General features: G+C 35.3%; 1 protein-coding gene and 2 pseudogenes across 1 annotated transcript; all 3 read left to right on the plus strand.

Annotated features, from left to right (window-relative positions):
• The first annotated feature begins 1,397 nt into the window (after positions 1–1,397).
• On the plus strand, positions 1,398–4,549 carry LOC120177987 (annotated as a pseudogene).
• Positions 4,550–6,025: 1,476 nt separating this feature from the next.
• Positions 6,026–7,437, plus strand: LOC120177985 (pectate lyase-like). The gene has a single exon (XM_039183960.1). It carries the CDS (start codon positions 6,041–6,043, stop codon positions 7,373–7,375), a length of 1,335 nt encoding a protein of 444 aa, XP_039039891.1. The 5' UTR covers positions 6,026–6,040; the 3' UTR covers positions 7,376–7,437.
• Positions 7,438–21,781: 14,344 nt separating this feature from the next.
• On the plus strand, positions 21,782–22,642 carry LOC120177968 (annotated as a pseudogene).
• Positions 22,643–25,307: the final 2,665 nt, after the last annotated feature.

The raw sequence follows: 25,307 nt of genomic DNA on the forward strand, positions 1-25,307 counted from the left end.
TGGCAGTGTCAAATCAATCCTTAGAAAAAATAATGAAAAAACAACAAAAGAACCGAAAACATGTCAAAACACATAAGAAAACGTGCAATACAGACAGACTTATTGAAAATGAAAAAACAAAAGAAAATAAAGATACAATACAAAGAAGAAAAAATAATAAAGAATACCGATAATCGGTAACCAACACTAAAATTAATGTCACCGTCGATCAACAAAGATAAAAAAAAATTTAGCGATACACCGATGAAATACTTGATGCAATTAATTGCATATGCGCAGTTCTAGTTGATTCATATTTATAATTTTAATTTCATTTAGTTAGAAGATTAATACTTGTCACATATTTTAAAGTTGAGCGTTAAATTTCCAAGTTTGATTATCATGAAATATAATATATATATATATATATAACTGTTGAAGTTGGATGGTTAATCTAACTTTTTTTTAATTGTGTTTACAACTTGTGTCGATTTATTAATTTAATTTTTTCCTTTAATTTTGTTTAACATTGATTTTGATATTGGTTGTCGCCCGTAAATTATTTTTTTATTTATTTTTTAGTTTTTAATAAGAATAATTATGTCTTTGTGACATTTTATTTGTCTTTATAACACGTTTATTTCTGTCTTTGTGACACATTTTTCTTTCTCTTTTGGTAGCTTACGATTTTTTGTCGTTGTTTTCGTTTATCTTTTATCTCAGGGTTGGATTTGACTTCGTCACGACTGATTAAGATGACACTTATTTGTTATCATGATGATCTTCCTTGCTTTGGACCATCGGATTGATTTGGATACACGTTTTGCGTTTGTGGATAGTTTTCCATGTCAATTGACTCTGATTTACAAATTTTCGGTTGCCTTTAATAGCTTCATTCCCATTTGTGATTCGTTTATCGATACAGTCATATTTGTTTGTATCGTTATTTTGTTCGAGTATTGGTTAGACTTTTTAATATTTTCTTTTTTTGGTCATTGTATAATCTAGTTTACTAGTTTTTGTGTCAATAGTTATAGGAGAATGTATTAATTATAATTTTATTTACGTTTATGTTATACTTATAAATCTTCATTGAAATTTTGGATATTTTCTATTTAATAAAATTAACGTTTTTCTATAAAAAAAAATGAAGTTGGATGCTTATTAGTTGCACTAAAAAAATTTAGTAATTACTTAAGATCATCATTAAAAAAAATACTATGTATACAAAAAATATTGAGGACCACATTGTACATCAATGCTAAAAGGAGGTACCAAAAGTTATAATAACCAAAAAAAAAAACATTCGAGTTGGGATCCCTACGCCGCTATCCAGCGGGAAAATGAAAAGCTGAAGAAGTGTGTATTCCTCACAAATCACGATCATCTTTTTTAGAGAAGAAAGGTGACGGAGGAAAATGAGGGCCACCGGACGCGGCCGTAACAATGATTCCTTCGACCCGCCACTAGCACAGAAGTCCCGTGATTCTGATGCCGGCTTTGCCAGCAGCCGGCCCTCTTCCGTCACTGCGGGACGCGCCATCTCCGCCGTCGAACTCTACGCCGACCGCGCCTTCCAAGAGGCGACAATCCGTTATATTAACGCCTTCTTCTCTTCCCATTCAATTCCACCCATCTCCACCAAACCATCTCTGGCAGCTTCCGCTAAAGACCTCTCGAATATCCTCACCTCCCGTCTTTCTCTTCTCGGTTTCCTTTGCACCAAACTCGAAGACGCCTAGGTTTACTACTGAAATCTCTTAATTGCCCCTTAAATTTCAACAAATCTTCTCTACGTGCCCCTAATACCCCCCACTATTGGCCTAATTGGCTTGGTACCATTCACTGGCTGGTCCAGCTTTCAATCCACAATGAAATTTTATCTCAGAGCAACACTACTTCCTTTGCTCAAAACAATAGTATGATTGAATATGCTTTGGAATGCTATACACGTTTTTTACGAAGGGAGGATGATATAGTGGAGGTTTTGGATAAGGAGTTCGTGGAGAAGCTTGAGAAAGAGAAGGAACATGTGATACAGAATTGCAGGGCTTTGGAGAAGAGTGTTGGAGAACTGGAAGCTCAAGCCGAGGGGTTAAGGACCGGGCCAACGGAGAGGGAAACGTTGGAGAAGGAAAAGAATGTGTTGGAAGAAGATGTAAAGAAGTTTCAGGCAATGATTGCTGAGTTTACAGCAAGGGTTGCTGCATTGGAGAAGATGTTGGAGGAGAAGCAGAAAGAATTGAATGCAAAGGAAGAGGAGAGGAATCGGATTTGTGAGGAGAACGAGGAGCTTAAGAATAGAGTGGAGTTGCAAACTTTTAACGCTAGAGATGTGGAGAGGATGAAGAGGGAGATGCAGTGGAGAAGGAAATTGTGGACGCAGAGGTTGCGAGAAATTTGTGGGAGGATAAGTCTTGGGATCTTGATTGTGCTATAGGGCAGAAGCTTAAGGAGCTTACGACGCTTGCAATGGAATGCAACCAAGCAATTAGGAGGTTTCCTGAGCTTTTAGTTTGCTTTCTTTATCCTGTGTTTTATATTTACATTTCTCATGATTTTTTTGACGTCTTGCTTATGCATTTGATCTGGACTTTGGTTTTCTACTACTAATAAGTTCAAACTATGGATTAGTGAATCCTTTCTTGTGGTTAAAAGTGGAATTTAGATGCAATAGTTTTAGTCATATCTGCTGAAAGTTAAGGTAATGGAAACTGAGTTTCAGTGTATTGCGAAATTTTATTTTGGGGTTTAAGAACTCAATGAACTTGTTTTAAGAGCTTTTATGCTCTTTTGCCCATGGGTTTTGGATGAGTTTCTCCCCCCCGCTCTGCTCTAGATCTTGTCTTTGACTCTGTTCTGTGAAGTCTATGTTAAGTTTCTGAATTTGTGTTTGCTGTATTGTGCATTGTTTTGGTATGCCTGGATTTGTTATTTTAAGTACGTTTTCCGCTTGTGAGTTGGTAAACAATTAATAGTGAGGCTCTCATTTTTCTTTGTGGTTTTAGGTTGAAGATTGGTAATGATTTTCAGTATGAGCTGAACGCCAAAGGTTCATCACCTGCTGAGGTGATGGGGTTTGACTACAAAACTACACTTAAGCCTGAGCTCGAAAGCTATGCTGATAAAATAAGGGAGAGTTCTAAGAGAAAGTTTGAAGACTTGATCGTCCTTCAACAACAATCAAAAGAAATGGCTGCCACAATTGAGGACAAGCAAACCACTATTGCTGCACTTCAATCCCGTACTGATGGAGTAAGTAATTTTAAATCAGGTCTGCTTAGTACAGTAGCATTTTACCAGTCTACCGATATGATTTTTTTGTTTGACTCCTTTTTGGTGCATATCATGACTAGCTTGTATATATGTCAGGATTTTGACCCCTGCACCAAGTTTTCTTCCTCACTCCAAAGCCTTTGTTCAATTTGACCTTTACGAAGATTGAAATTCTATAGCCATACATTTTGGGGCAAATAGCCATATAACTTCATGCTTAAAGTTATGCTTGATGGCTCAGTCTCCTCTCTCTTGATATATAAATCACTTAAATTATCCCCGACAGTAGCGTGATGATCCAGATCTTTATTTTGCTACTTTGAGGTATCTAAGCATGTCAGCAGTGCAAGATGATGCCTGTATTAGTTTCCACAACCCGTTTATGTTGTTTAATTGGGCTAAAATGTTCAGTTCTTGTGGAAAATACGATGAACACAAGAAAAAACTATAGCTTTCTTGGAAATTCTTGTTGCATTCCTCAAAAGGCAACTGACCACTGAATATCCCAGATCCAAGAATTTCTCAATCTTGAAACAGAACTTTCAGGGTGACTCTATTCCATCTTGACCTTAATTTTGTTCTTCCATTAACCTTCATTCCCAGATTAATCTCTTATATTTTTACCCTTTTTATCACTAATATTTGTTTGCATTCTATTTCATTGGTGCTAATGCTGAAAATACAAATAAAACTTGCAAGTAATGCTCAAACCTATATATTGTAAAGGGTCATTTTTTTAAATTAACCTCCTATATTAATCGTTCTTGTCAGGTCGAAGCCCAAATAAATTTATGCAAGAAGGAAATGCAGGAAAGTGATCATAGAAATAATGCAGAAGCCAAGAAAATGGTCGACGATGTCCAGTTTGAAGCTCATAATTTAGATATCGCAGAAAGAGAAGCAGCAGAGATCCGAAAGGTAGGCCTTTTTATTGATATTTTGCTTCATTGGCTATAAATAAATAGACTTCAGTAATCAAAATTTCTATTTTTCCTTTAATGAAGGCTTCCCAACTGAGGTTGCAAGAAACAATTCAACAAACTGAAGAGGAAATCCAGATGCATGCACGTCAACTCTTTATGGTGGTTGATTCGGTGTCTAAATATAAAGAACATGTTGAATCGAAAATTTCGGAGATGAGGATTAGTCTCTCCGAAACTGCTGCCGTGGTATCGGAGGCTTATAAGGGTTCCTTACCAGTACAGATCAGTGGTGGTGCCAGTGCAAGGTAGTGGTAAGAAACTGATAATCTGTGATCTTATGATTAAGGTTAGTCTTTTCTCTTTCTGCTCAAACAACTAGGTTGCTTCTCGCAGCTGATTCACATAAAGCACACTGTTATTTGTTTTAAATTGCATTTTTTGTCCTTTTATGTAAAGGTTTTGGGTTGATCAAATGTTTGATTTATTTTTTTTGCTTGTGCTTTATATGTAATCCTTGTTCATATTGGGATGGATATTTGATTTAAATCTCATGGATTTCGATTTGACCTGACTACAAGATTGATTTTTTATTGTTGAAAATTTGGACTCTGTCGGGTCAAGTTCGGATTCAGCATGAAAAATATTTGACTTAACCTAAGATAATAATATAATTATTCCTTAAATATTTAGGGATAATTATAATAATACTTATCTCTCTATATTATTTTCAAATTAATTCTTATTTTGCCTAATAAAATTCAATCAAATTTTAGATCGAGTGAAACTCCCTAAGTTCAAGTTAGGTCGGATGTTGCATGAAATGATATAATACTTGGGTTGAATTCAAGTGAGTCAAAACTCCAATCTGACTGGATTAATACTCATTCCTATGTTCATATAGTATTAAATATTTATATAAAAATACAACTGAAACAATGTACGGTACGGTTGAGGGTTTTAATTTAGGAATTTGAAATTGGATTTGAAAATTACTGTTCTAATATAAAAATTAGAGTTCAAGTTTGGAAATTGTGTTCTATTTTGAGAATTACAATACTTAATTTGGGAATTAGGGATCTCCAATTAGCCTAATTAGAAAATTAGGGTTATGGTTGAGGTTAGGGTTTGGGGATTAGGTGTTTAGGGGAAGATTAAAATCGATGGTGGCCGTCGCACACGGCCAGCAGCAGCCATTGCCGTTGAAGGCGCTAACCGCCGGTGACGGCTTGGACGGTCGCCCAAGTTCGAAACCAAATAAAACTAAAGAAAGTTTACATTACCGGATTGGTTGCGCGAACGATGGGGAACGACAACCATGCAAGGAGTGACGAACATGATTATCTCGCCGACGGGAGAGGTTAATAGCGGCGGCTTCAATGGGAAGAAAAAATATTTACGATTTTTTAATTTAGGAGTTGATACGTGATCCAATTATTATTAAAAGATATAAAAATATAATTAGCATTTTATTGTAAATAATTTACCATTACAATTTTAACTAATTTTAAATTTTAAATTTCTATAAATTAGATTAATAGTGCTTAGCGGTGTTCATCGTTATTTGGGAGACATGTCTATATTTATAATATAATTAAAAGAGACGTGATAGTGTTATAAATTTAGTCGCGGGTTTTATTATAAGCAAACATGTATGGATGAAAAGAGACATTTGAGGAAATTGGTTGTTAACAATTTGAGGATCTCCTCTCCTTGGTATGACTAAAAATAGTGTGTATCGTGTAGTATAAAAGAGCGATGCATTCCCCCCATCATGATGGTCAACTCGAATAAAATTAATCCCAGTTTTAGTCACCAACGAGCTTGAGCTCAACTTGCTGGGTTTGGCTGAATAACGCACGACGATGGGTGATTCCAGCAGATATAGTAGTTGTAGCATCCTCGGATTCTGGTGGTCGTTTTTCGTTTTAATGCAAACCCTGCAAGCTCACATCGGGGAATACGATGATTACTTGAGGGAAAGAGAGTTAATGGCGAAAGAGAACCTGGAAAAGGCTTACCGTCCTGCACCGGAGGAGATTGTTAATCACTACAACGACCATGCGGCCAAGACTTTGATGGGATTGAATTCCACGAGGCGCGATATGAGGGGGAAGAAGAAGAATGGTGGTCCTTGCGAGGCGTCTAACCCCATCGATCAGTGTTGGCGGTGCGATGAATATTGGGAGATTAATAGGATGAAGCTTGCCGATTGCGCCCTCGGATTCGGCCATGGCACCACCGGTGGAAAAGGCGGCGAGTTTTATGTCGTCACCGATTCTTCCGATGATGTTCTTGACCCGAAGCCCGGAACCCTTCGCCACGCCGTCATCCAGACGAGGCCGCTTTGGATCATCTTCCAGCATTCGATGGTGATCACGCCGGAACATGAGCTTCTTATTATGACCAATGATAAAACCATCGACGGAAGGGGGGTTAAAGTGCACATCGCTTACGGCGCCGGTATTACTATCCAGTTCGCGAAGAATATTATTATTCATAACCTTCGTATCCACGACACGGTGGCGTGTGAAGGTGGTACGATCAAGGACGGTGAAGAACACGCCGGGATTAGGACGAAGAGTGACGGCGATGGGATCTCTATCTTCGGATCGACCAACATTTGGATCGACCATCTCTCCATGTACCGATGCTCCGACGGTCTCATCGACGCTATCCAGGGCTCCACCGCCATCACCATTTCCAACTGTCATTTCACCGATCACAACGACGTGATGTTGTTCGGAGCACACGACTCGTACGACCTTGACGAGAAAATGCAGATCACCGTCGCTTTGAACCATTTCGGTAAAGGGTTAGTACAGAGAATGCCGAGAAGCCGGTTCGGTTTCATCCATGTCGTAAACAACGACTACACTCACTGGCTGATGTACGCCATCGGCGGCAGCAGCCACCCTACCTATGTCAGCCAGGGAAACCGATACTCCGCCTCATCGGAAAAAGTAAACAAAGAAGTGACCAAGAGGGATTACGCCCCAGAATCAGAGTGGAAGAACTGGAACTGGATATCCCAAGGTGATCAGTTCGACAATGGTGCCTTCTTCGTCGAGTCCGGCAGTTCGTGGGTCAGCAAGAAATACGGCAGCGACGTAATGCTCTCTTACCAGCCTGGTAAAATGACGCCGTTACTCACAAAGGATTCCGGCGTACTTGGCTGCAAAAAAGGCCAGGCTTGCTAAGCACTTTCTCTTATATCCGACATGTGATCAGGCAGCGTTTTCGACATGTTCGGAACTATTTACAGGAAATGTTCATCGTATGTTCTTCCATTCCCCCCTCCTTGCATGGAGTTATAGGTAAATGATGAACTCCAGCATTTCCTGGTTTTTACTATGTATTCCATTTATCCAATAAAACATCTCATTTTCCCTTTAATTATAATTAGTTGTAATTATATAAGAGCACGAATCAACTTACCTCGTTAGTTCAATGAATCGTTGTTGTTCTTAGAGGTCACGGGTTCGAGCACCAATAGCTGAAGTGAGTTGATTAAGCGTTTATTGTCAAATAGTTAAAAATATTTAGAACATATACTATTTTATAATCATCTTAGCTTTATAAAAAAATGTAATTACATAAGAAGATATCAAAATCGATTTAAACTTTGAAAATTTGCAAAATATATAAAATTAAGTCGATTAAAATTAACTACAATCAAAAAATTAAATTACATTTTGTTTTAGTGGTAAATATTTAATTAAATTATTTAGAAATATAAAGAACATTTTTTTAAAAAAAAAATTATCCATGAATTGAAGTAGTTAGTTTCCTTATAATGAAGGAGTTCTGTTCTAAGAAAATATAAATTAAAGAATATTTATTAACAACAGTTATTAAATTCATAGAAAATTAATTATTTCCTAAAATAATTGACATTTTACATTGAGTTGAGAGAGATCTTTATCCTAAATTGATTTTAAACTTTTTAACATCCTAAATTCGTCCCTAAATTGTGACTATTCCTCCAAATTGATTCCCAAAATTATTAACAACCTAATGTCTACTAAAACCATTCATGAGTTTGGGGATGAAATTGGATCATTAAAAAATTTGAGGACTAATGATAAGATGAAAGTAATAGTTTAAGAAAGTATAATTAATAACCATCGGGCGGGGATGCCCAAGTCAGTAATAATAATTATAAAGATAATCTTGTAATTAATTAAGAGGTTGAATTAAAGTAAAAGCCTAAATGCATCTTACTATGTATGATCTAATAGTGTAATGATGCATATCCTTGATTTTGATTACCAATTTTAACCTTTTATTAATATGAATTCAATTCATTCCTCATCTTAAAGTTTTGTTTAGGATATTCTTGTGCGGTCCACAAGTTCATAAGTGGCCACAAAATACACTCCATATTTTATATTTGACAACCAATCAATGAGTAATGATATATAGAGACGACGTACGGGTACAATTTCGTAGATTTCGTACCGTATTCATTTCAATTAGTACGGAGATGTGTATAAATTTAATGGGTAGTGTGCGGATATAGATGGAAAAAATCATATACACTATGGATAGTGGATAGATGATGGGTTTGAGACCTTACCTGCTCGCCCCACATCAGCCTGTTTACTAACTGCCCACCATATAAATTTTTGGATCATTATGAATTTAAGTATAATTTTAGAGATTACTCTGTAAATCTTAAGATTTTATTGGACATGACTTGTAATTTAATCAAATATTAGACTATAAACATTTTTATAGTTAAAGATCCGTGTTTCTTCTATTTCAAATTGGTAGGTATAGATGAATATAGACGGGTACGTGATGGGTGGTGAGTATCTAATTGGATAGTGAGTGTAGGGATAGATTTGAGTATGTATTTATGTGGGCGATTGTGGATTTAAAATTTTTAGCCGTCGTGAATAGTGAGTATATGTTAGCCAAAGAAAGAAAAAAGAAAATTTTATAGATCCCTTTGTTTTATGCATTATTCATTTATGACCTGTCACTGGTCCCTGAATTCTTTAAAGTTTTAAAATAAAGTGAAATTGGACTTTAATTCTGTAAATTTTGTTTATATAATTACTAATTTGAAAATAAATTAATTGTATAGCACGTACTCAAATTATGTTTTCTTTTAAATTGATTATTTTAATTTTTAGTATTCCAATATTAGTCTCAAGCTATGACTCTATACTAAATTAATTTTTAAATTTTTAAATATTATAATTTCATTCTCAAACTATAACTATCATTCTAAATTAGTCCCAAACTATCGAATCTTCAAATTTTATCATCAAATTCACCCGAGTATGTAACTAGTTTCCAACATTTTTAATCTATTTTTTCAAACATTTAATAATATAGCTTCACCCAACTATTTTATGAATGTGATTAGTATATAGCAGTAGTTTGGAATGAAATTAAAATGTTCAAAAGTTTAGAGATCAATTTAAAATGATGATCATAATTTGAGTATGGAATTAGAATGTTATTTTAAGACTAATTTAGAACAAGAGTCATAGCTTGGTAATAAAATCAAAATATTTAAAAACTTAGAGATCAATTTAAAATGAGAATCATAATTTAAAGACATGATACAATTAAGGTTAACTATATATTGATCACTCATGTTTGTGTTTTATCCACTTTTCCCCACTGGTTTCAATAAACATAATATATTATCACTTTCATTTTATTTAATTAAGATATGATCACTTTTATTTTTATTTAGTTAAGATATGATCACTTTCATTTTAATTTAATTGAGGCGTGGTCACCACGGGTTAACTATCATTAACAATTAACATATTAGGTGATATGGCAATTAAATATTTGGATATAATCATACATTTACTCCTTGTTATTTACATATTCTCTCAATTTAGTCACACATTTAATAAATTAAATAAATTTAATCCTCTAATCGAATGATACTAAGTGACATCAATGTCACATGTCGTGCCATATGTCACCATTTGATTTGATGACTAACTTTATTTTAATTTAAAATATTTATTTTCCACCAATTAGAGGGTGACACTTTTGTTGAAAGAAAATAAGGCAAAACAAATCGGGACTAAAGGGATTCGAATTTGGGCCTCTTGAAAAACCAAGCATATACCAAATTAAGTCCATACCAATGCTTGGTCCAAAATAGATAACATGATGTATATATTATGTATCTTAGTATATAAATATTTAACTTAAATTCATAATATTATATATATATATATATATTAACTTTAAAAAATATTTTCTTTTATACTTATTATGTATTTTATTATTAACTTAATTTTAAAATATTTTATTTTAATTTAAATTTAAAAATATATATTTTATTCTTATCTAAATTTTTAAAAATATATTTTATTATTATTTTAACTTTAGAAAATATATATTTTATCTTAATTTACTAAATATTCATATTATTACTTTAAATTAATAAATATATTTTATTCTCATTGCAACTTCAAAATATTGTAAAATAAAACATATAATTAAAATAAAATAAAAATAAAAATATTTTACAAATTAAGTTAATAATAAAATATATTTAATATGTTAACATAAAAATATTTTTAAAAGTTAATATATATAAAATATTATAAATTAAGTTAAGTATTTATACACTAAGATATATATATATATTATGTTATCTATTTTAGATTAAGTATTGGTCTTAATTCAATAGTTGGGTCCAAATACCTAGGTTTCAAATTCCTTTGGCTCCAACTTGTTTTGTTTTCTTTTCTTTCAATTAAAATAAATATATTAAATTAGAATAAAGTTAGTATTCTAATCAAATAGTGACACATGACACGTGATACCAATGACACGTGACATTATTTGATTAAAGAGAAAATAACCTCAGTGACCAAAAATGCCTTATAATATACGATTTTAACCAACTTTTTTTGGATTTGCCAAAATGACCAACAAAATCGCAATGCGAAATAAAAATCGCAACGCGATCTCCAAAATTGCAAATCAGTTCCCAGAATCGCAACGCGATTATGAAGAATCGCAATGCGATAGTACAAATTAGCATTGCGATTTTCCAGAATCGCAATGCGAATATGAAAATTGCAACGCGAACATATAAATCGTAACGCGATTCTGACTATCGCAACGAGTATTCGTAAAATCGCAACGCGTATCCGTAAATCGCAACGACAATACGTAAAATCGCAACGCGTATCCATAAATTGCAACAATAATACGTAAATCGCAACGCGTATCTGTAAATCGCAACGAGAATACGTAAATCGCAATGCGTATCCGTAAATCGCAACGACAATACGTAAAATCACAATGCGATTTTTAAAGCGCCATTAGAATCGCTACGCGTATTTTATTTTCAAATTCCAAACACGAATATTAATTATCGTAACACTGAACCGTCCACAGTATATCCCGTAATCGCAACTCATAACCTAAAACCTAAAATCACAACTCAGTCCCATCTCCATCTCTCACTCTCTACGGCGAAATCCGTCCACATCTCCGAAGATTTCCGTCCCCATCTCCGACGAAATCCCTCACAACCATTCACGATCAGAAATCCCTCACAATCATTCAGAAATGGAAAATCAACCTCCGAGTGTTAGTTTTTTTAATTATTTTTATTTTGAAAATTTTGCATTATTTTAGGTTTTTCATATTGAAATTGATGATAAGTTTACTGGTAATTTCAATAATAGATTAACCATTTCACTTAGATTTCTTATTAAATTAATTCGATTGCTGCCAATACTACTAAACTGTTTAGTCTTTAACCCTGTGAAGTTAGTATTTGTCTTTGTTTTGTCTTTTGGTTGAAGTAATGCAATCCATTAAAGTTTCAATTTGCAGAAGAAGAATAGTTTCTAAACTTAAAATCGCAACATGAAAATGAAAATCGCAACACGAAAATGACTATCGCAACGAGAGAAATGAAAATCGCAACGCGAAATGAAAATTGCAACGAGATAATCGCAACGCGAAACCAAAATCGCATTGCGATTTTCATTTCGCGTTGCGATTCTCTCGTTGCGATTTTAATTTCGCGTTGCGATAGTCATTTCCACGTTGCGATAGTCATTCTCTCGTTGCGATTTTCATTTCAACCAAAAGACAGAACAGTGTTGCAAATTTTAGTTTCAAGAATAAACTACTACACTTTATGTTTATTGTTTTTGGTATATCTTCACAGTGTAGTTTTTGGTATATCTAACTTAGTATGTTTATTGTTTTTGTAGAAATTTTTTTCGGCTTCATTGACATTAAGGAATAAAGTTAGCCTAGCCACTACAATTGCTTCGAAGCTTTCACCTGCACAAAGAAAATTGTTTGAGGAAACCTGCTTCGGGCCATGGTTGAGAGTACAACATCTGGGTGGAGATGCTAATTTGACCCATTTGTGGCTTCAGACCATGACTAGCGATCTACCCGACAGTATACAACGTGGTGAGGAAGAGATATGGTTTCATTTTCCACCGGCGTATACTTGTTTTGGGCGGAAGGAGTTCTGCTTAATCACTGGTCTACGATTCGGACACGATGATGTAGGCCGGTATACTCGTCATATCACCCGCCCATCATGGTTATCCCGGGTTTTTCCTGATGAGTCAATAGAGAAGTCGAACTTACACGTCGATGACCTGAAGAAATTGTTTAATACGAAAGATGGTTTTACTCGGATGAATGACGTCGATGTTGTCCGAGTATGCCTTCTAGTATTTTTGTATGCCGACTTTTTAGGCAGAGATGCCAGACAACCTATTCCTCATGAGCTAATATTATTGGTAGAGGACCTAAATGCATGTAATCTGTTTCCGTGGGGTTCGTATATATGGAAAGCTACCTGGACTAAGTTGTCGTCTGCCTTTGATGACCGCAAACGTTTGCGTGGCGATGGGTCGAAATACACTTTGTCAGGCTTTGTTTGGGCCTTTAAGGTAAGAATTTCTATATAATGTTTTCAAAATTATAATTAATTATTTAACAATTACTAATGTTTGTTATTATATTGTTTGTAGATTTGGATATTCGAGGCTTTCCCCAGCATGCAGATATATGCATTAAAAACTTCAAATGATATTCCTAGGGCTATTTCCTGGAAGAGGAAACGTCTGTTGGATTGGGAAGACTTAATACCATATGCGACAATAAATAATGTAAGTTAACACAAATACTATCATATATAAACAAGTTATTAATAGTAGACGTTTAACTTTGTTTGAGTTTTTATATTTTTAGGAGGCCAACACTCTATTACAGAGACTGACACCCACGGAGGCTGAGCTTGCCACTGATTGGTGGCAAGCTAGTCAGCGTTTTTTTGATGGCACGAATGATGAGCAGCCTCCACTTCCTCCACTTCGAGAGCCATCACCTCACCCAGAGCCATCACCTGATCGACCCGACTATACACCTCTACAACGAGAGCCATCACCTATCCCGTCACATCATCAAGCTTCTTCTCCACCATCACCTCATGATAGGCGACCGGCAAAGATGCCACAACTTCTATCTCCCCGTTCTCCACCTCCACGGGATGAGTCAAGGGAGTTACGTGATGAGGTCAATGCCTTGCGTGAGGAGATCGGTACTCTACGCGATAACGATGGTGCATGGCGTGTCGAGGTGTCTACTTTACGTGGTGAGGTTGCCACTCTACGTGAGATGGTAGTATCGTTGCAGAATGAGGTTCATACTCTACGCAACGAGGTAAGTTTAAGATTTTCCATATTTAACTTGATGATAAATTTACTCGTAATTTCACTTAGATTGCTTAGTAAATTTATTCGGTTGCTGTCAATACTGCTAAACTGTTTATTCTTTAACACTGTGAAGTTAGTATTTGTCTTTTGTTTTGTCTTTTGGTTGAAGTAAATTTATTTGGTTGCTGCCAATTCTGCTAAACCGTGTATTCTTTAACACTGTGAAGTTAGTATTTGTCTTTGTTTTGTCTTTTGGTTGAAAGTAAATTTGTTCGATTGCTGCCAATTCTGCTAAACTGTGTATTCTTTAACCCTGTGAAGTTAGTATTTGTCTTTGTTTAGTCTTTTGGTTGAAAGTAAATTTGTTCAGTTGCTGTCAATTCTGCTAAACTATGTATTCTTTAATACTATGAAGTTAGTATTTGTCTTTGTTTTATCTTTTGGTTGAAGTAATACAATCCATTCAAGTTTCAATTTGCAGAAGAAGAAATAGTATTTTCACAACACGAAACTTAAAACCGCAACGTGAAAAATGACTATCGCAACGCAAAATGAAAATCGCAACGCGAAATGAAAATCGCAACGCGAAATGAAAATCGCAACGCGAAATGAAAATCGCAACGCAAAATGAAAATCGCAACGCAAAATGAAAATCGAAACGAGAGAATCGCAACGCGAAATAAAAATCGCGTTGCGATTTTCATTTCGCATTGCGATTCTCTCGTTGCGATAGTCATTTTTCACGTTACGATTTTAAGTTCCAGAAACTATTCTTCTTCTGCAAATTGAAACTTGAATGAATTGCATTACTTCAACCAATAGACAAAGACAAATACTAACTTGACAGTGTTGCAAGTTTGAAACATATTTGTCTTTGTTATCTGATGCATTTTGTGAACTATGATAGAATAATGACTTGGGTGAATACAATGCAAGTTTGAAACATATTTGTCTTTGTTTTCACTGTTTAAATATCATGTCTGTTTATTTACTGATTTTTGTATTTAATTATTTAGCGACCCGATAAGGTGGATGCTTTACGTCGGGTTTTTCTTGCACGACGGAGTTCACGCATCAGACGGTGTGCACCTGCTATTAAGTCTTCGTACACCCCAATAGTGCGAAGACACCGCAAGAAGAAGCCCGACTTGCCTGTCATCCCTCAAGAGTCCACTCCTATCGTTGAAGAGGCCCCTATCATTCCTCGAGAGTCCCCTCCCACCATTCAAGAGGCCACTGTCATCGTTGAAGAGGTCCCTCCCACCATTCAAGAGCCCGATTCACATGGCGTCATATGTAAGATTCTTGAGAAACCCTCTGACGTGCCGGACATGATGGATGAGAGTTGGCTCTCGTATGAGTTACCGGCCAGTACCATTCCGGTATCTGAAGTGGAGAGGAGACAACTACCGGACACAATTCTGGATAACACCCTTTGGGCTAAGACCGCAGTTGATTTTTATCTACATGAGCGGAGCCAGGGGTGTTTCACTGACATATGCAAGCTCAACGATGATATCTATTTGTTGCTTGATCGGTCTTGGTGGGGCGTATAATTAGGGGTCGAAGACAATGGCTATTTCAATGGAGGGGTAAGTCTTATATTTTTCTTATATTTCAATTTGATTATTTTTTTTTTTAAATTTATGTAAGTCACTAATATATGTCTTTTTTTTGTAAAACAGCATATCGATGCGTGGGTGTCACGTATTCTAATAATTAGGAAACTTAAGAAAAATAAAAGAAATACACGATATACAATTATACCGACGTCTTTTAACGCCGTTCACTTGAAGAATCAATGAGATGAATCAGTTGCTTTGGGCAATGGACAAGCTAAACTTTATCCTGCATGGTGGGAGGTCGATAAGGTTAGTATTTATTTTAGATTGAGTTTAAAGGTATTCATAAATAAGTGCGCAAATGAATGAATTATTACTTATGATTGCAGGTGTTTATCCCTGTTTTGGAACGTAAACATTTGCTTCTCGTCGAGCTTCAACTCCCATCCCTTAAGGCAATAGTATATGACAGCATGATAAATTACGTATCATTGGCTGATTTAAGAGATATTATTAAGGGATGGAGCTCTCATTTGGCTAAATTCTTGGATGCGATAAATTATTGGACTCGTTCTGGAAACAAGAAGCCAAAGAAGATCAATATTACAGTTAGCAGAGATGAGACCGCACCACAACAAACGGAAGGAGCCAGAGGGGATTGTGGTCCTCTCGTATGCTTGGCGTTGGAGCGTTTGATCACAGGAAGTATAAAGTATGTACCTCCCACCGATAGAGATAGAGCTGCAGTAGGCTTGTGGTTTCGGCATTATATGGCTAGATCGATATATATATGAGATGCTGCCTACCTGCATCCGCGTTATAAAAATGTCCATAAACAATTGGTAAGTTTATAGGCTTTTGTTTTGAAAATGTTTGGTTAAGTACCTAGAATTCAATAATTTGTTGTTTGTAGGTTTTAGATGTGTAGAAAGTGTTGTTTGAGCAAATGTTTGGTTTCTGCAGGTTAATCTCAGAAGTGACCTGCGTGAAAATGATGTATGGCTGCAAAAATTGATTCAATAGTAGATGAGGAAATAAGAATTATTGCTTATTTTTTTTATTGTTTAATTGATTTGTAAAAGATGATTTGTAAAAGTGAATTTGTTTAATTGATGTGAACATAATTCTTATTTGTTCTTGTTTAATTGATTGAAATGTAATGGTTGATTTTGTTGATTTCAATCTGCATTATGTTGAAGGCAAAAATGACTATCGCAATGCGAAATGAAAATCGCAACGAGAGAATCGCAATGCGAAATGAAAATCGCAATGCGAAACTAAATTCGCGTTGTGATTTTCATTTCGCTTTGCGATTCTCTCGTTGCGATTTTCATTTCGCATTGCGATAGTCATTTCTGCGTTGCGATATTCATATTCGCGTTGCGATTTTCACGTTACGATTTTCATTTCGCATTGCGATTATCTCATTGCGATAATAATTTCCGCGTTGCGATAGACATTAAGATGATTGCGAACGTCATTTCCGTGTTGCGATAGTCAAATGAATGCCTAATAAGTGATAACAACTGAACAGATCATAGCAATTTTCAAACTCAAGTTACTAATACATGCCTAACTAAAAATGTTAAAAGTTCACACATAAAATCCACATAATACAACGTTTGCATTTAAAAATCACCTAAGTTAACAGTCCCAAAAGGTGAAGCCGGTTATTATTGGGATTTTAAAGATGATTACGATTTTGATTGCCTTTTGCTTGACACTATATGAGATTTGAATTTTGATGAGGATCCATATTTTTGTAGAGGAAAAGATGATTGTGATGGCACTGGTGATCCACATGTCAACCTTGTATGACCACTTTCCTTGCACCGACTACATGTCGATCTCTTCTTCTCTTCACCCTTAGACGGTATACGATCGTGACTTTTTGGTCGGCCAGGTAGCCTTCTGTCAATGGCTGGTGGAAAAACTGTTTGTAAGTCATCTGGTATGTCCCACTCAGAAGGATGTGGAATAGGGTAGACAATCTCGCCATAAGTCTGTCGATATACTTCTGTAGTGTAGCAATCCATAGCGTATGCGCTTAAATCATCTTGGTTTAGATGAAGAGAAACTTTTATAACATGGCCACACGGATAACCAGATGTTTGCCATTTCATACAACTACACGTCTTTGCATTTAGATCGACAAACCCATTTAAGTTATTATCCAGTACTTCAAACAAAGTGTTTGAGCATGGTTCAACTCTCCATGACGTTGACTTCACAACACGTTTCGTTATCTTTTTTTCTGTCCATGGTGTAACACGATGTTCCAATGTTCCTGTAAATTTAAATAAATAATACTTAGTAAAATATATGATAAGTTACGAATTTAAAGAAATAATACATGCATGGTTTCTTTTCTTGTAGTACCACTGTTGAATAGAGGCTCGAAAAAACTCTATTAACATAGTAATGGGTAATTCTCGGGAATGACGAATTAGAGCGTTGATTGATTCTGCACTATTAGACGTCATGAAACCATATCTTGCTCCAAGTTGATGTACTCTTGACCATCTTTCAAACCCGACATCTTCTAGTGTTTGAGCACACTGAGGCAAAATACGTCTTAAACAGTTTATATTATTATTAAAATCCACTTCCCGATAAGCTTTTACAGCCTTCCAGTATGTCCATTTGTGATTTTTTATACCAGCAGACCTTGATTTTAGATTTCTATACAAATGAACACCACAAAGTCCATGAAAAACGTCTGGGAAACACCTTCTAACAACGTTGTCAATTGAGTTTGCCCTATCGGATATGATTGTCAGATTGCTAATAGGACCTATGCAATCCCTAAGATGCCCCATAAACCATGTCCATGAATCAGAGGTTTCAGATTTGCCAACCCCGTAAGCTATTGGCAGTATCCCATTGTTAGCATCCATGGCTACTGCTAATAAGTTTACTCCAAGGTATCGACCTTTTAAAATGTGCTCTGTCAACTATAATAACTGGGCGCATGCAATTAATAAACGAACGAATCTACAAAATCATATACACAAGAAATATAATCATTTAAATGTGAAATGCATGTAACTAACAAAAATGAGTCAACAAAATTATATTGATTTACTAACCGCAGCACCAATGGCGATAAACAGCAACTCAAAGCGTCCATCTCTATCTGTTTTGATATGAGTTACCAACCCATGATTTTTCAACTTTAAATTGTGACAATAAGCCAGAAGTTGGGCAAACGATGCTTCTGGAGACCCCCTCAACAATTCCAAGGCATAACATTTGGCTCTCCAAGCTTGAGAATATGAGATACTAATCTTGAACCGAGCATTCATGTCACCGATATACCCTACCATTCAAAAAACATTAACTCAGCCAGAAAACCACCCAACACCTTTTTGTTTGCCTGTCTATGGTGAGGAAAAACTTGGGTTCTTGAACATATATGTTTATCAATAAAAGTACTAACTTTACCAACTCTTCTTCCGGTATCTGAAGTAATTCTGGCATATTCCAGTTATACTCCCATGGCATTTTCTTCGGGGACTTTTCTTTGGGGATTTCTTCTTCTTCTTTTTCTTCTTCTTCTTTTTCTTCTTATTCTTTTTCTTCTTCTTCTTTTTCTTCTTCAGTGTTATATGAATTATAGAATGGATGTTCAACATGTTCATTTACAGTCGTAACTTCCTCCTCATTATCATCAACAACATCTTCCTCGGCAACGGCTGTTTCATCATCAAAATTCGGGTATTGACCAATATCAAAATCATTACACGCAGGGTCTGTTTCTTCTTCTGAAAAATCATCAAAATCCGAGTATTGACCAAGATCAAAGTCCGAGTATTGACCAAGATCAAATTTCGAATACTGACTAGTACTCACAATTTTTTCTGTTGGCTCATCATCGTCTAACTGGTCAATACGAAAACCGAAATTTGGTGCTGAAAGTTGATTGGGATTTGGATTAGGGAAAGGTTGTGGGTTTTGAGATTGTGTTTGGTATTGGAAATGTGGTGAAACAATATTTGCTTGGTGATGAAATTGTGGTGGAACCATTAAATTTTGAGCACAATAAACTGGGGTTGAAAAACTTAGTTGATTACTACCCGTTACTGACCAAACTTCACTACTTCTAGGTTTAACAACATACAATGTAACATCATCACTTGAAACACTAATGTAAGCAATTAATCGTTCAACATCTTCATTGTAGGTTAACAAATAAACTTTACCATTTCTCTGATAAGATAGCCTAAATCCACTTAGGGGCTCTAAATTCAATTTATTTGCAACACGTAATATTAGAGTTTCATAAGTTAACTTTTTTAATGACAGTTTTAGTTGAAGATTCATGGGTAAAGGCATATATTGTAAAACACCATGAACATTCTCCCATGACCCTCCAAAACACAAATCTATCCAAACATGATCAATATTAGATGATTTCATTATTGTAAATTAATTTACTAAACAAACGAGCTGCGAAACTAAAACCTGTTGCCGGATGGGGAAGGATGTCGTTGGATATAGGAACGGATGTCGTCAGAGAGAGTGATAGATGGAGATGGAATGAGTTACGATTTAGGGATTTAGGTTATGAGTTGCTGCTGCTGCGTAGTTATATACCCAAAACATTTGTGTTGCGAAATTAAAACCTGTTGCGAATTCAGAAATCGAGTTGCGAATTTGAAATTCAGTATTGCGATAGTCAGAATCTCGTTGCGATTTACGGATATGCGTTGCGATTTTACGTATTGTCGTTGCGATTTACGGATACGCGTTGCGATTTTACGGATACTTGTTGCGATAGTCAGAATCGCGTTGCGATTTATATGTTCGCGTTGCGATTTTCATATTCGCGTTGCGATTTTGGAAAATCGCAATGCTAATTTGTACTATCGCATTGCGGTTCTTCATAATCGCGTTGCGATTCTGGGAACTGATTTGCGATTCTAGAGATCGCGTTGCGATTTTTATTTCGCATTGCGATTTTGTTGGTCATTTTGGTAAATCCAAAAAAAGTTGGTTAAAATCGTATATTATAAGACATTTTTGGTCACTGGGGTTATTTTCTCTTTGATTAAATGATTAAATTTATTTTAATTTATTAAAACTAATACTAAATTGAGAGAATATATAAATATCATATATCAAAGTGTGATTATACCAAAATATTTAAAGACCACGTAACCTAATTTATTAATAATTAACAAAAGTTAACTTGTGTTGACTAATTCTTAATTAAATAAAAACTAAAATAATCATATATTATGTTTTTTTAAATTAATTAAAAGTAAATAAAATATAAATATAAATAATCAATCTTGTAGTCAATCCTACAATTAGTTTATTAAAAATTAAAATTGAATTTATAAATTTGTTAATTGACTTCAACTATATTTTAAATGTGGAATTTATAAATTTGTTAATTGACTTCAACTATATTTTAAATGTGTCGTGAACTTCAACTTTAATGTTTTAATTATAATTTTAAACTCTATAATATTATCTATTTAAGTATGAATCAAAACATCATAATGATTAATAGACTTATTATTTTCAAAATTTTTGAGTTTTACGGAAAAATGTATGGGCGTTCTTTATCAATTGATTGATAATTTTTGAAACATATATTAACTTATATTTACATATATTTATAAAAAAATTAATAAATTTAATGGAAGTCAATTCACAATGTTATAGTTTGCAATTTGATTTTTTTTATATTAATTTTAAATAAATATAAGTTAACATATGTCGAGGGACAATTCTCAGTCATTTAACATTAAATGATTACATATCTAATATTTACTAATATTCAATTTTTAAATATAAACACAACAACAACAAAACTCTATTCTCATATGCAATAGGGTAAGGGGAGGTAGGATAGTAGACTGTCCCCAACGTCAGGTTGAGAGCAGCTTCTGTGGAAGACCTCCGACAGTCAGAAAATTAAAAATAAAGATAAAATATAATGCATGTATAAATAAATAAATAATAGTTGAATAGTCTTCATATGCACGTCTGAATGGGAAGTAATCCCTACAAATAAATCATTGCGTAAAAATATCTGCATATAAATAGAAATGTAAAACTCGACTAAATTTAAATATAACAATAATTTTTTTATTATTAAAATAAGATGATTTGATTTAAAATTTATTTTATTTTATTTTTTGTTTTTACTTTTGTAGTCACACACACCGGAGTCGCTCTCACAGCATGCGAAGTCACTAAAAATGAAGGGAAGAAAAAGGCACCGAATTTTCTTGGGTTCCATCTCTCTCTGTCTCCTTCAAAAGTAATAAACCACTGTAGCTCCATAGAGCTATCGAGAGAGATACCGAGTTAGTAAGTGAGAGAGGGAGGCTTCTTCTTCTTCCCTTTGAAAAGCAGCACAAAAATGCCACCTAACGCCCATCGAAACCATGCCCCTGAAAGGCGTTCATCCACCGCCAACGGCGACCACCGCAACTCCATCACCGCCCCACCTCTCCAACGCGACTACACTTACTACCCTCACCGTTCTTCCTCACCTCCGCCTCTTTCAAAGGTTGTTGTTGCTGCATCTTCCTTCTCTTTTCCTTCTTAGCCCTTCTAGTGCTCGCCGTCGTCCTCGTAATCGTCCTCGCCGTTAAACCCAAGAAGCCCCAGTTCGATCTCCAACAAGTAGTTGTTCAATACATGGGCATTTCCACGTCCAATACTTCCTCCTTCGACGGCACCGCCACCGCCACCGCCGTCTCGACCACCCCGACTACCGCCTCTTTGTCTCTGACCATCCGCATGATTTTCACGGCGGTGAATCCCAATAAAGTAGGGATCAAGTACGGGGAATCCCGGTTCACCGTCACGTACCGCGGGATTCCTTTGGGGAAAGCTTCTGTCCCCGGGTTTTACCAAGAAGCTCACAGCGCCAAAACCGTGGATGCAACCATCGCCGTCGATCGAGCTAACTTGATGCAAGCCGATGCAGCTGATTTGATCAGAGATGCTTCGCTTAACGACCGTGTCGAGCTCCGGGTTTTGGGTGATGTTGGCGCCAAGATCCGTGTGATGGACTTCGATTCCCCCGGCGTTCAGGTCACGTCTTCGACTTCTCTTCTTTTCGAAACAATTTAACCCCACTTCTAATTACAGCATTGTCCTCCGTTAAGTTTAGAATTACATTTTAAACCTGTTTGAAAGCACCGCAAGAGGTGGTGCTCGGTCAATCGGTGGGCAGTGGCTGGCTTATAGCCACCGCCATCCCCACCACCGCGCTCGGTCAATCGGTCTAATTATTCGATATATTTCTTAAAATTAAACAAATCAATCCTTTGGTTTCTGGGATTTATTTATTTTTCATTTCGGATTTAGGATTATTCTTTTTTGGAATTTTTAAATTGTAGGAGCATGATGGTGTTGTTGCTGTAGTAGTGGCATAAAACTGAATAAAATATATATAATAAATGTGGTTTAATTTTAAGGGCAAAGTACATCAGGTATTAGCGAATTATATTCAAGTCTTCATTTTGTTCATTGAACTTTTAAAAATTATAAAATGTTCATTAGATTTATCAACGTTTTACACTTATGTAAAGTTGCAATGATCGTTTAGTAACAATTTGATAAATTTAATAACTATTATGTAGCTTTTAAAATTTTAGTGACCAAAACGATCATTTGATTATAATTCGGTGGGCTATAATGTGCTTTACCCTTTAGTTATTTAATGGGGTTAGAGATGAGAAAGGCATTTTTGTTTTGTCGCTGGTTTCAAGCCATGTGATTTTGGGTAAATGGTGGGCTATCACTTGGACCCACTTTACTCCCTTCTCTGCAACCGTGGGATCCACCGCCCGTGAATTTATTTTATTGTGTGATCCACAAGTTTTTTTTTTTTTAACTTTTAACCCTGGGTTTCTCTTCCAAATTTCACTAGGGCTCGAAAATCTCGTCTTATCATATCTATGGTAGTCGAGATTAAGTTATATATCTAGTGATAAGCCTTGTGGATGGAAAACGATATCGAGTGAATTTCTCCCCAAATCGGGGTTTAACCCGACTTGAGTCGGGCGTAATCAATCCCCTTATGGATACCTGAAATCGGGTCTTAAACCGAATTATATCATTCTATTCATGTTTGAATATGCGCTCGAAGATCTCGGGTAACATAAGTATGCATTATGGAACCTTCTTGGAATCTCACATGACGTTGCTTAGCCACGATGCAGGTGTTTTTTCTACCTCACGTATGGTATAGGGACCCATGTTCATGGACCTCAAATCTATACTCCGATAATTGCCATGTGATCTCTCCACATGCACTCCGGTGGGGAAGCATAGCATCATGTTCATGACAAAATCTTTGGACGTTCAATCGTTTTTTGTCGGATTACTACATTGATGATGATATATGCGTCGTGATCTTCATTATGCTGAATTAATCTTGTGCTGGAATGGGCCGGTATCGGTGGATTGTGCAATAGTGATCGGTCCAAGGAAGCAATCACTCACTTACAATCAATGTGGGTTTGATGGATTGAGCGTTTAAAACCCTAAAACTCCCAAGTTTTTTTTAATATATTCACATTGGTTGGAAAAAAAAGGGGTATTTAATTATCTTTCATTGTTCTCCATCCTCTCATCCACAAATGGATCTGAGTTTTAAAAAAAATCATTGTAAAAGGGGGGGGGGAAGACGGGATTCATGGGGGGGGAGAGAGAGAGAGAGAGAGAGGGGCAGAGGAACACATGGTTTGAGTATTGCAAGTAAAAGCTCAGGCAAAGAAGATGATGAGAAGATTCTGAATGGGAAAAGAAAAAAGGGATCAAATTTTGGTGTCCCCTCACAACCCCAGGGTTTTTGCTCTTAGTGTGTGTGTGTGTGTTGGTTTCTTCGGTTTGAAGGAAGGGGAAATTGTAAAGTCAGCATGTGCAGTGGGCTGTTCCTGATATTAATCCAACTGGCAAAAGTATCTCTCTCTCTCTCATTCCGTGGTTCTATGTGGTATTCTTGCCATGCTGTATTAAAGGCTTGGGAACCCATTCCCCTGTTCTGGAAATCTGATAACTATCACAGCGCTTCTTCACAACTCCCACATGTTCATAAAAGCTTTAATTTTCAGGATGAGATTAAAAAAATTACGTGCTTTATTTATTTATTTTTATTGACCAACAAGGACATATACTATATTTCTAAGGGTAAATTACACGTTTAACACCTAAACTTTTAGTTTGAACTCATTTTAATGTCTAAACTTTCAATTTTTTAAAATTATACATAAAATTTAATTTTTGCTTTATTTTAGTACACTGTTCAAAATTTAATGTTAAACTTTGAAAAAAGTAAGTGACATATATTAGAATGAATCAAAACTGATATTTTATATACTAAATGCGTTAAGTTTTTAACGACAGATACTAAAATAAAATAAAAATTAAACATGAGGTACAATTTTGTTGAAAAAATTAAAAGTTTAAATACTAAAAAAATAAAACTGATTAACTCTATTTTTAATCCCGGTCCAAGATGCAGTACAACGCAAATGTCGAGACAAGAGAAGATATGCATATGTAAATATAAGAAGTAAACATTGAATATATAAATAATATTTTATTGCTTAAATTTTATTTAATAATGTAGAGGTAATATCACATGTGAAAGTAATTTAGAAAAAAAATTATTCCCCTTAATAATAATTTTCTTTGTGAACCAAACGTCCCCTAAATGTAAGTGCATCATAACTCATATATATATATATATATTCTTTTTTCACAATCGTACAATAAGATTTATAGTATCATTTAATATGGCCAACCATGCAATGGAAGGAGAGACCCAAATTAGCTTTGTATAACAAATAAATTACAGTCTCTGATTTAAATTTCTATGGGCCAACAAAAAGCTTACCATTTCCCCCCCCCCCCCC

This window comes from Hibiscus syriacus, unplaced genomic scaffold (assembly GCF_006381635.1).
Source record: "Hibiscus syriacus cultivar Baekdansim isolate YM2019G1 unplaced genomic scaffold, ASM638163v2 tig00112343_pilon, whole genome shotgun sequence".
NCBI classification, from domain to species: domain Eukaryota; kingdom Viridiplantae; phylum Streptophyta; class Magnoliopsida; order Malvales; family Malvaceae; genus Hibiscus; species Hibiscus syriacus.

Coding starts and splice junctions, on each gene's coding strand:
- LOC120177985 (XM_039183960.1), top strand. CDS start 6,041: ATGGGTGATTCCAGCAGATATAGTAGTTGTAGCATCCTCGGATTCTGG.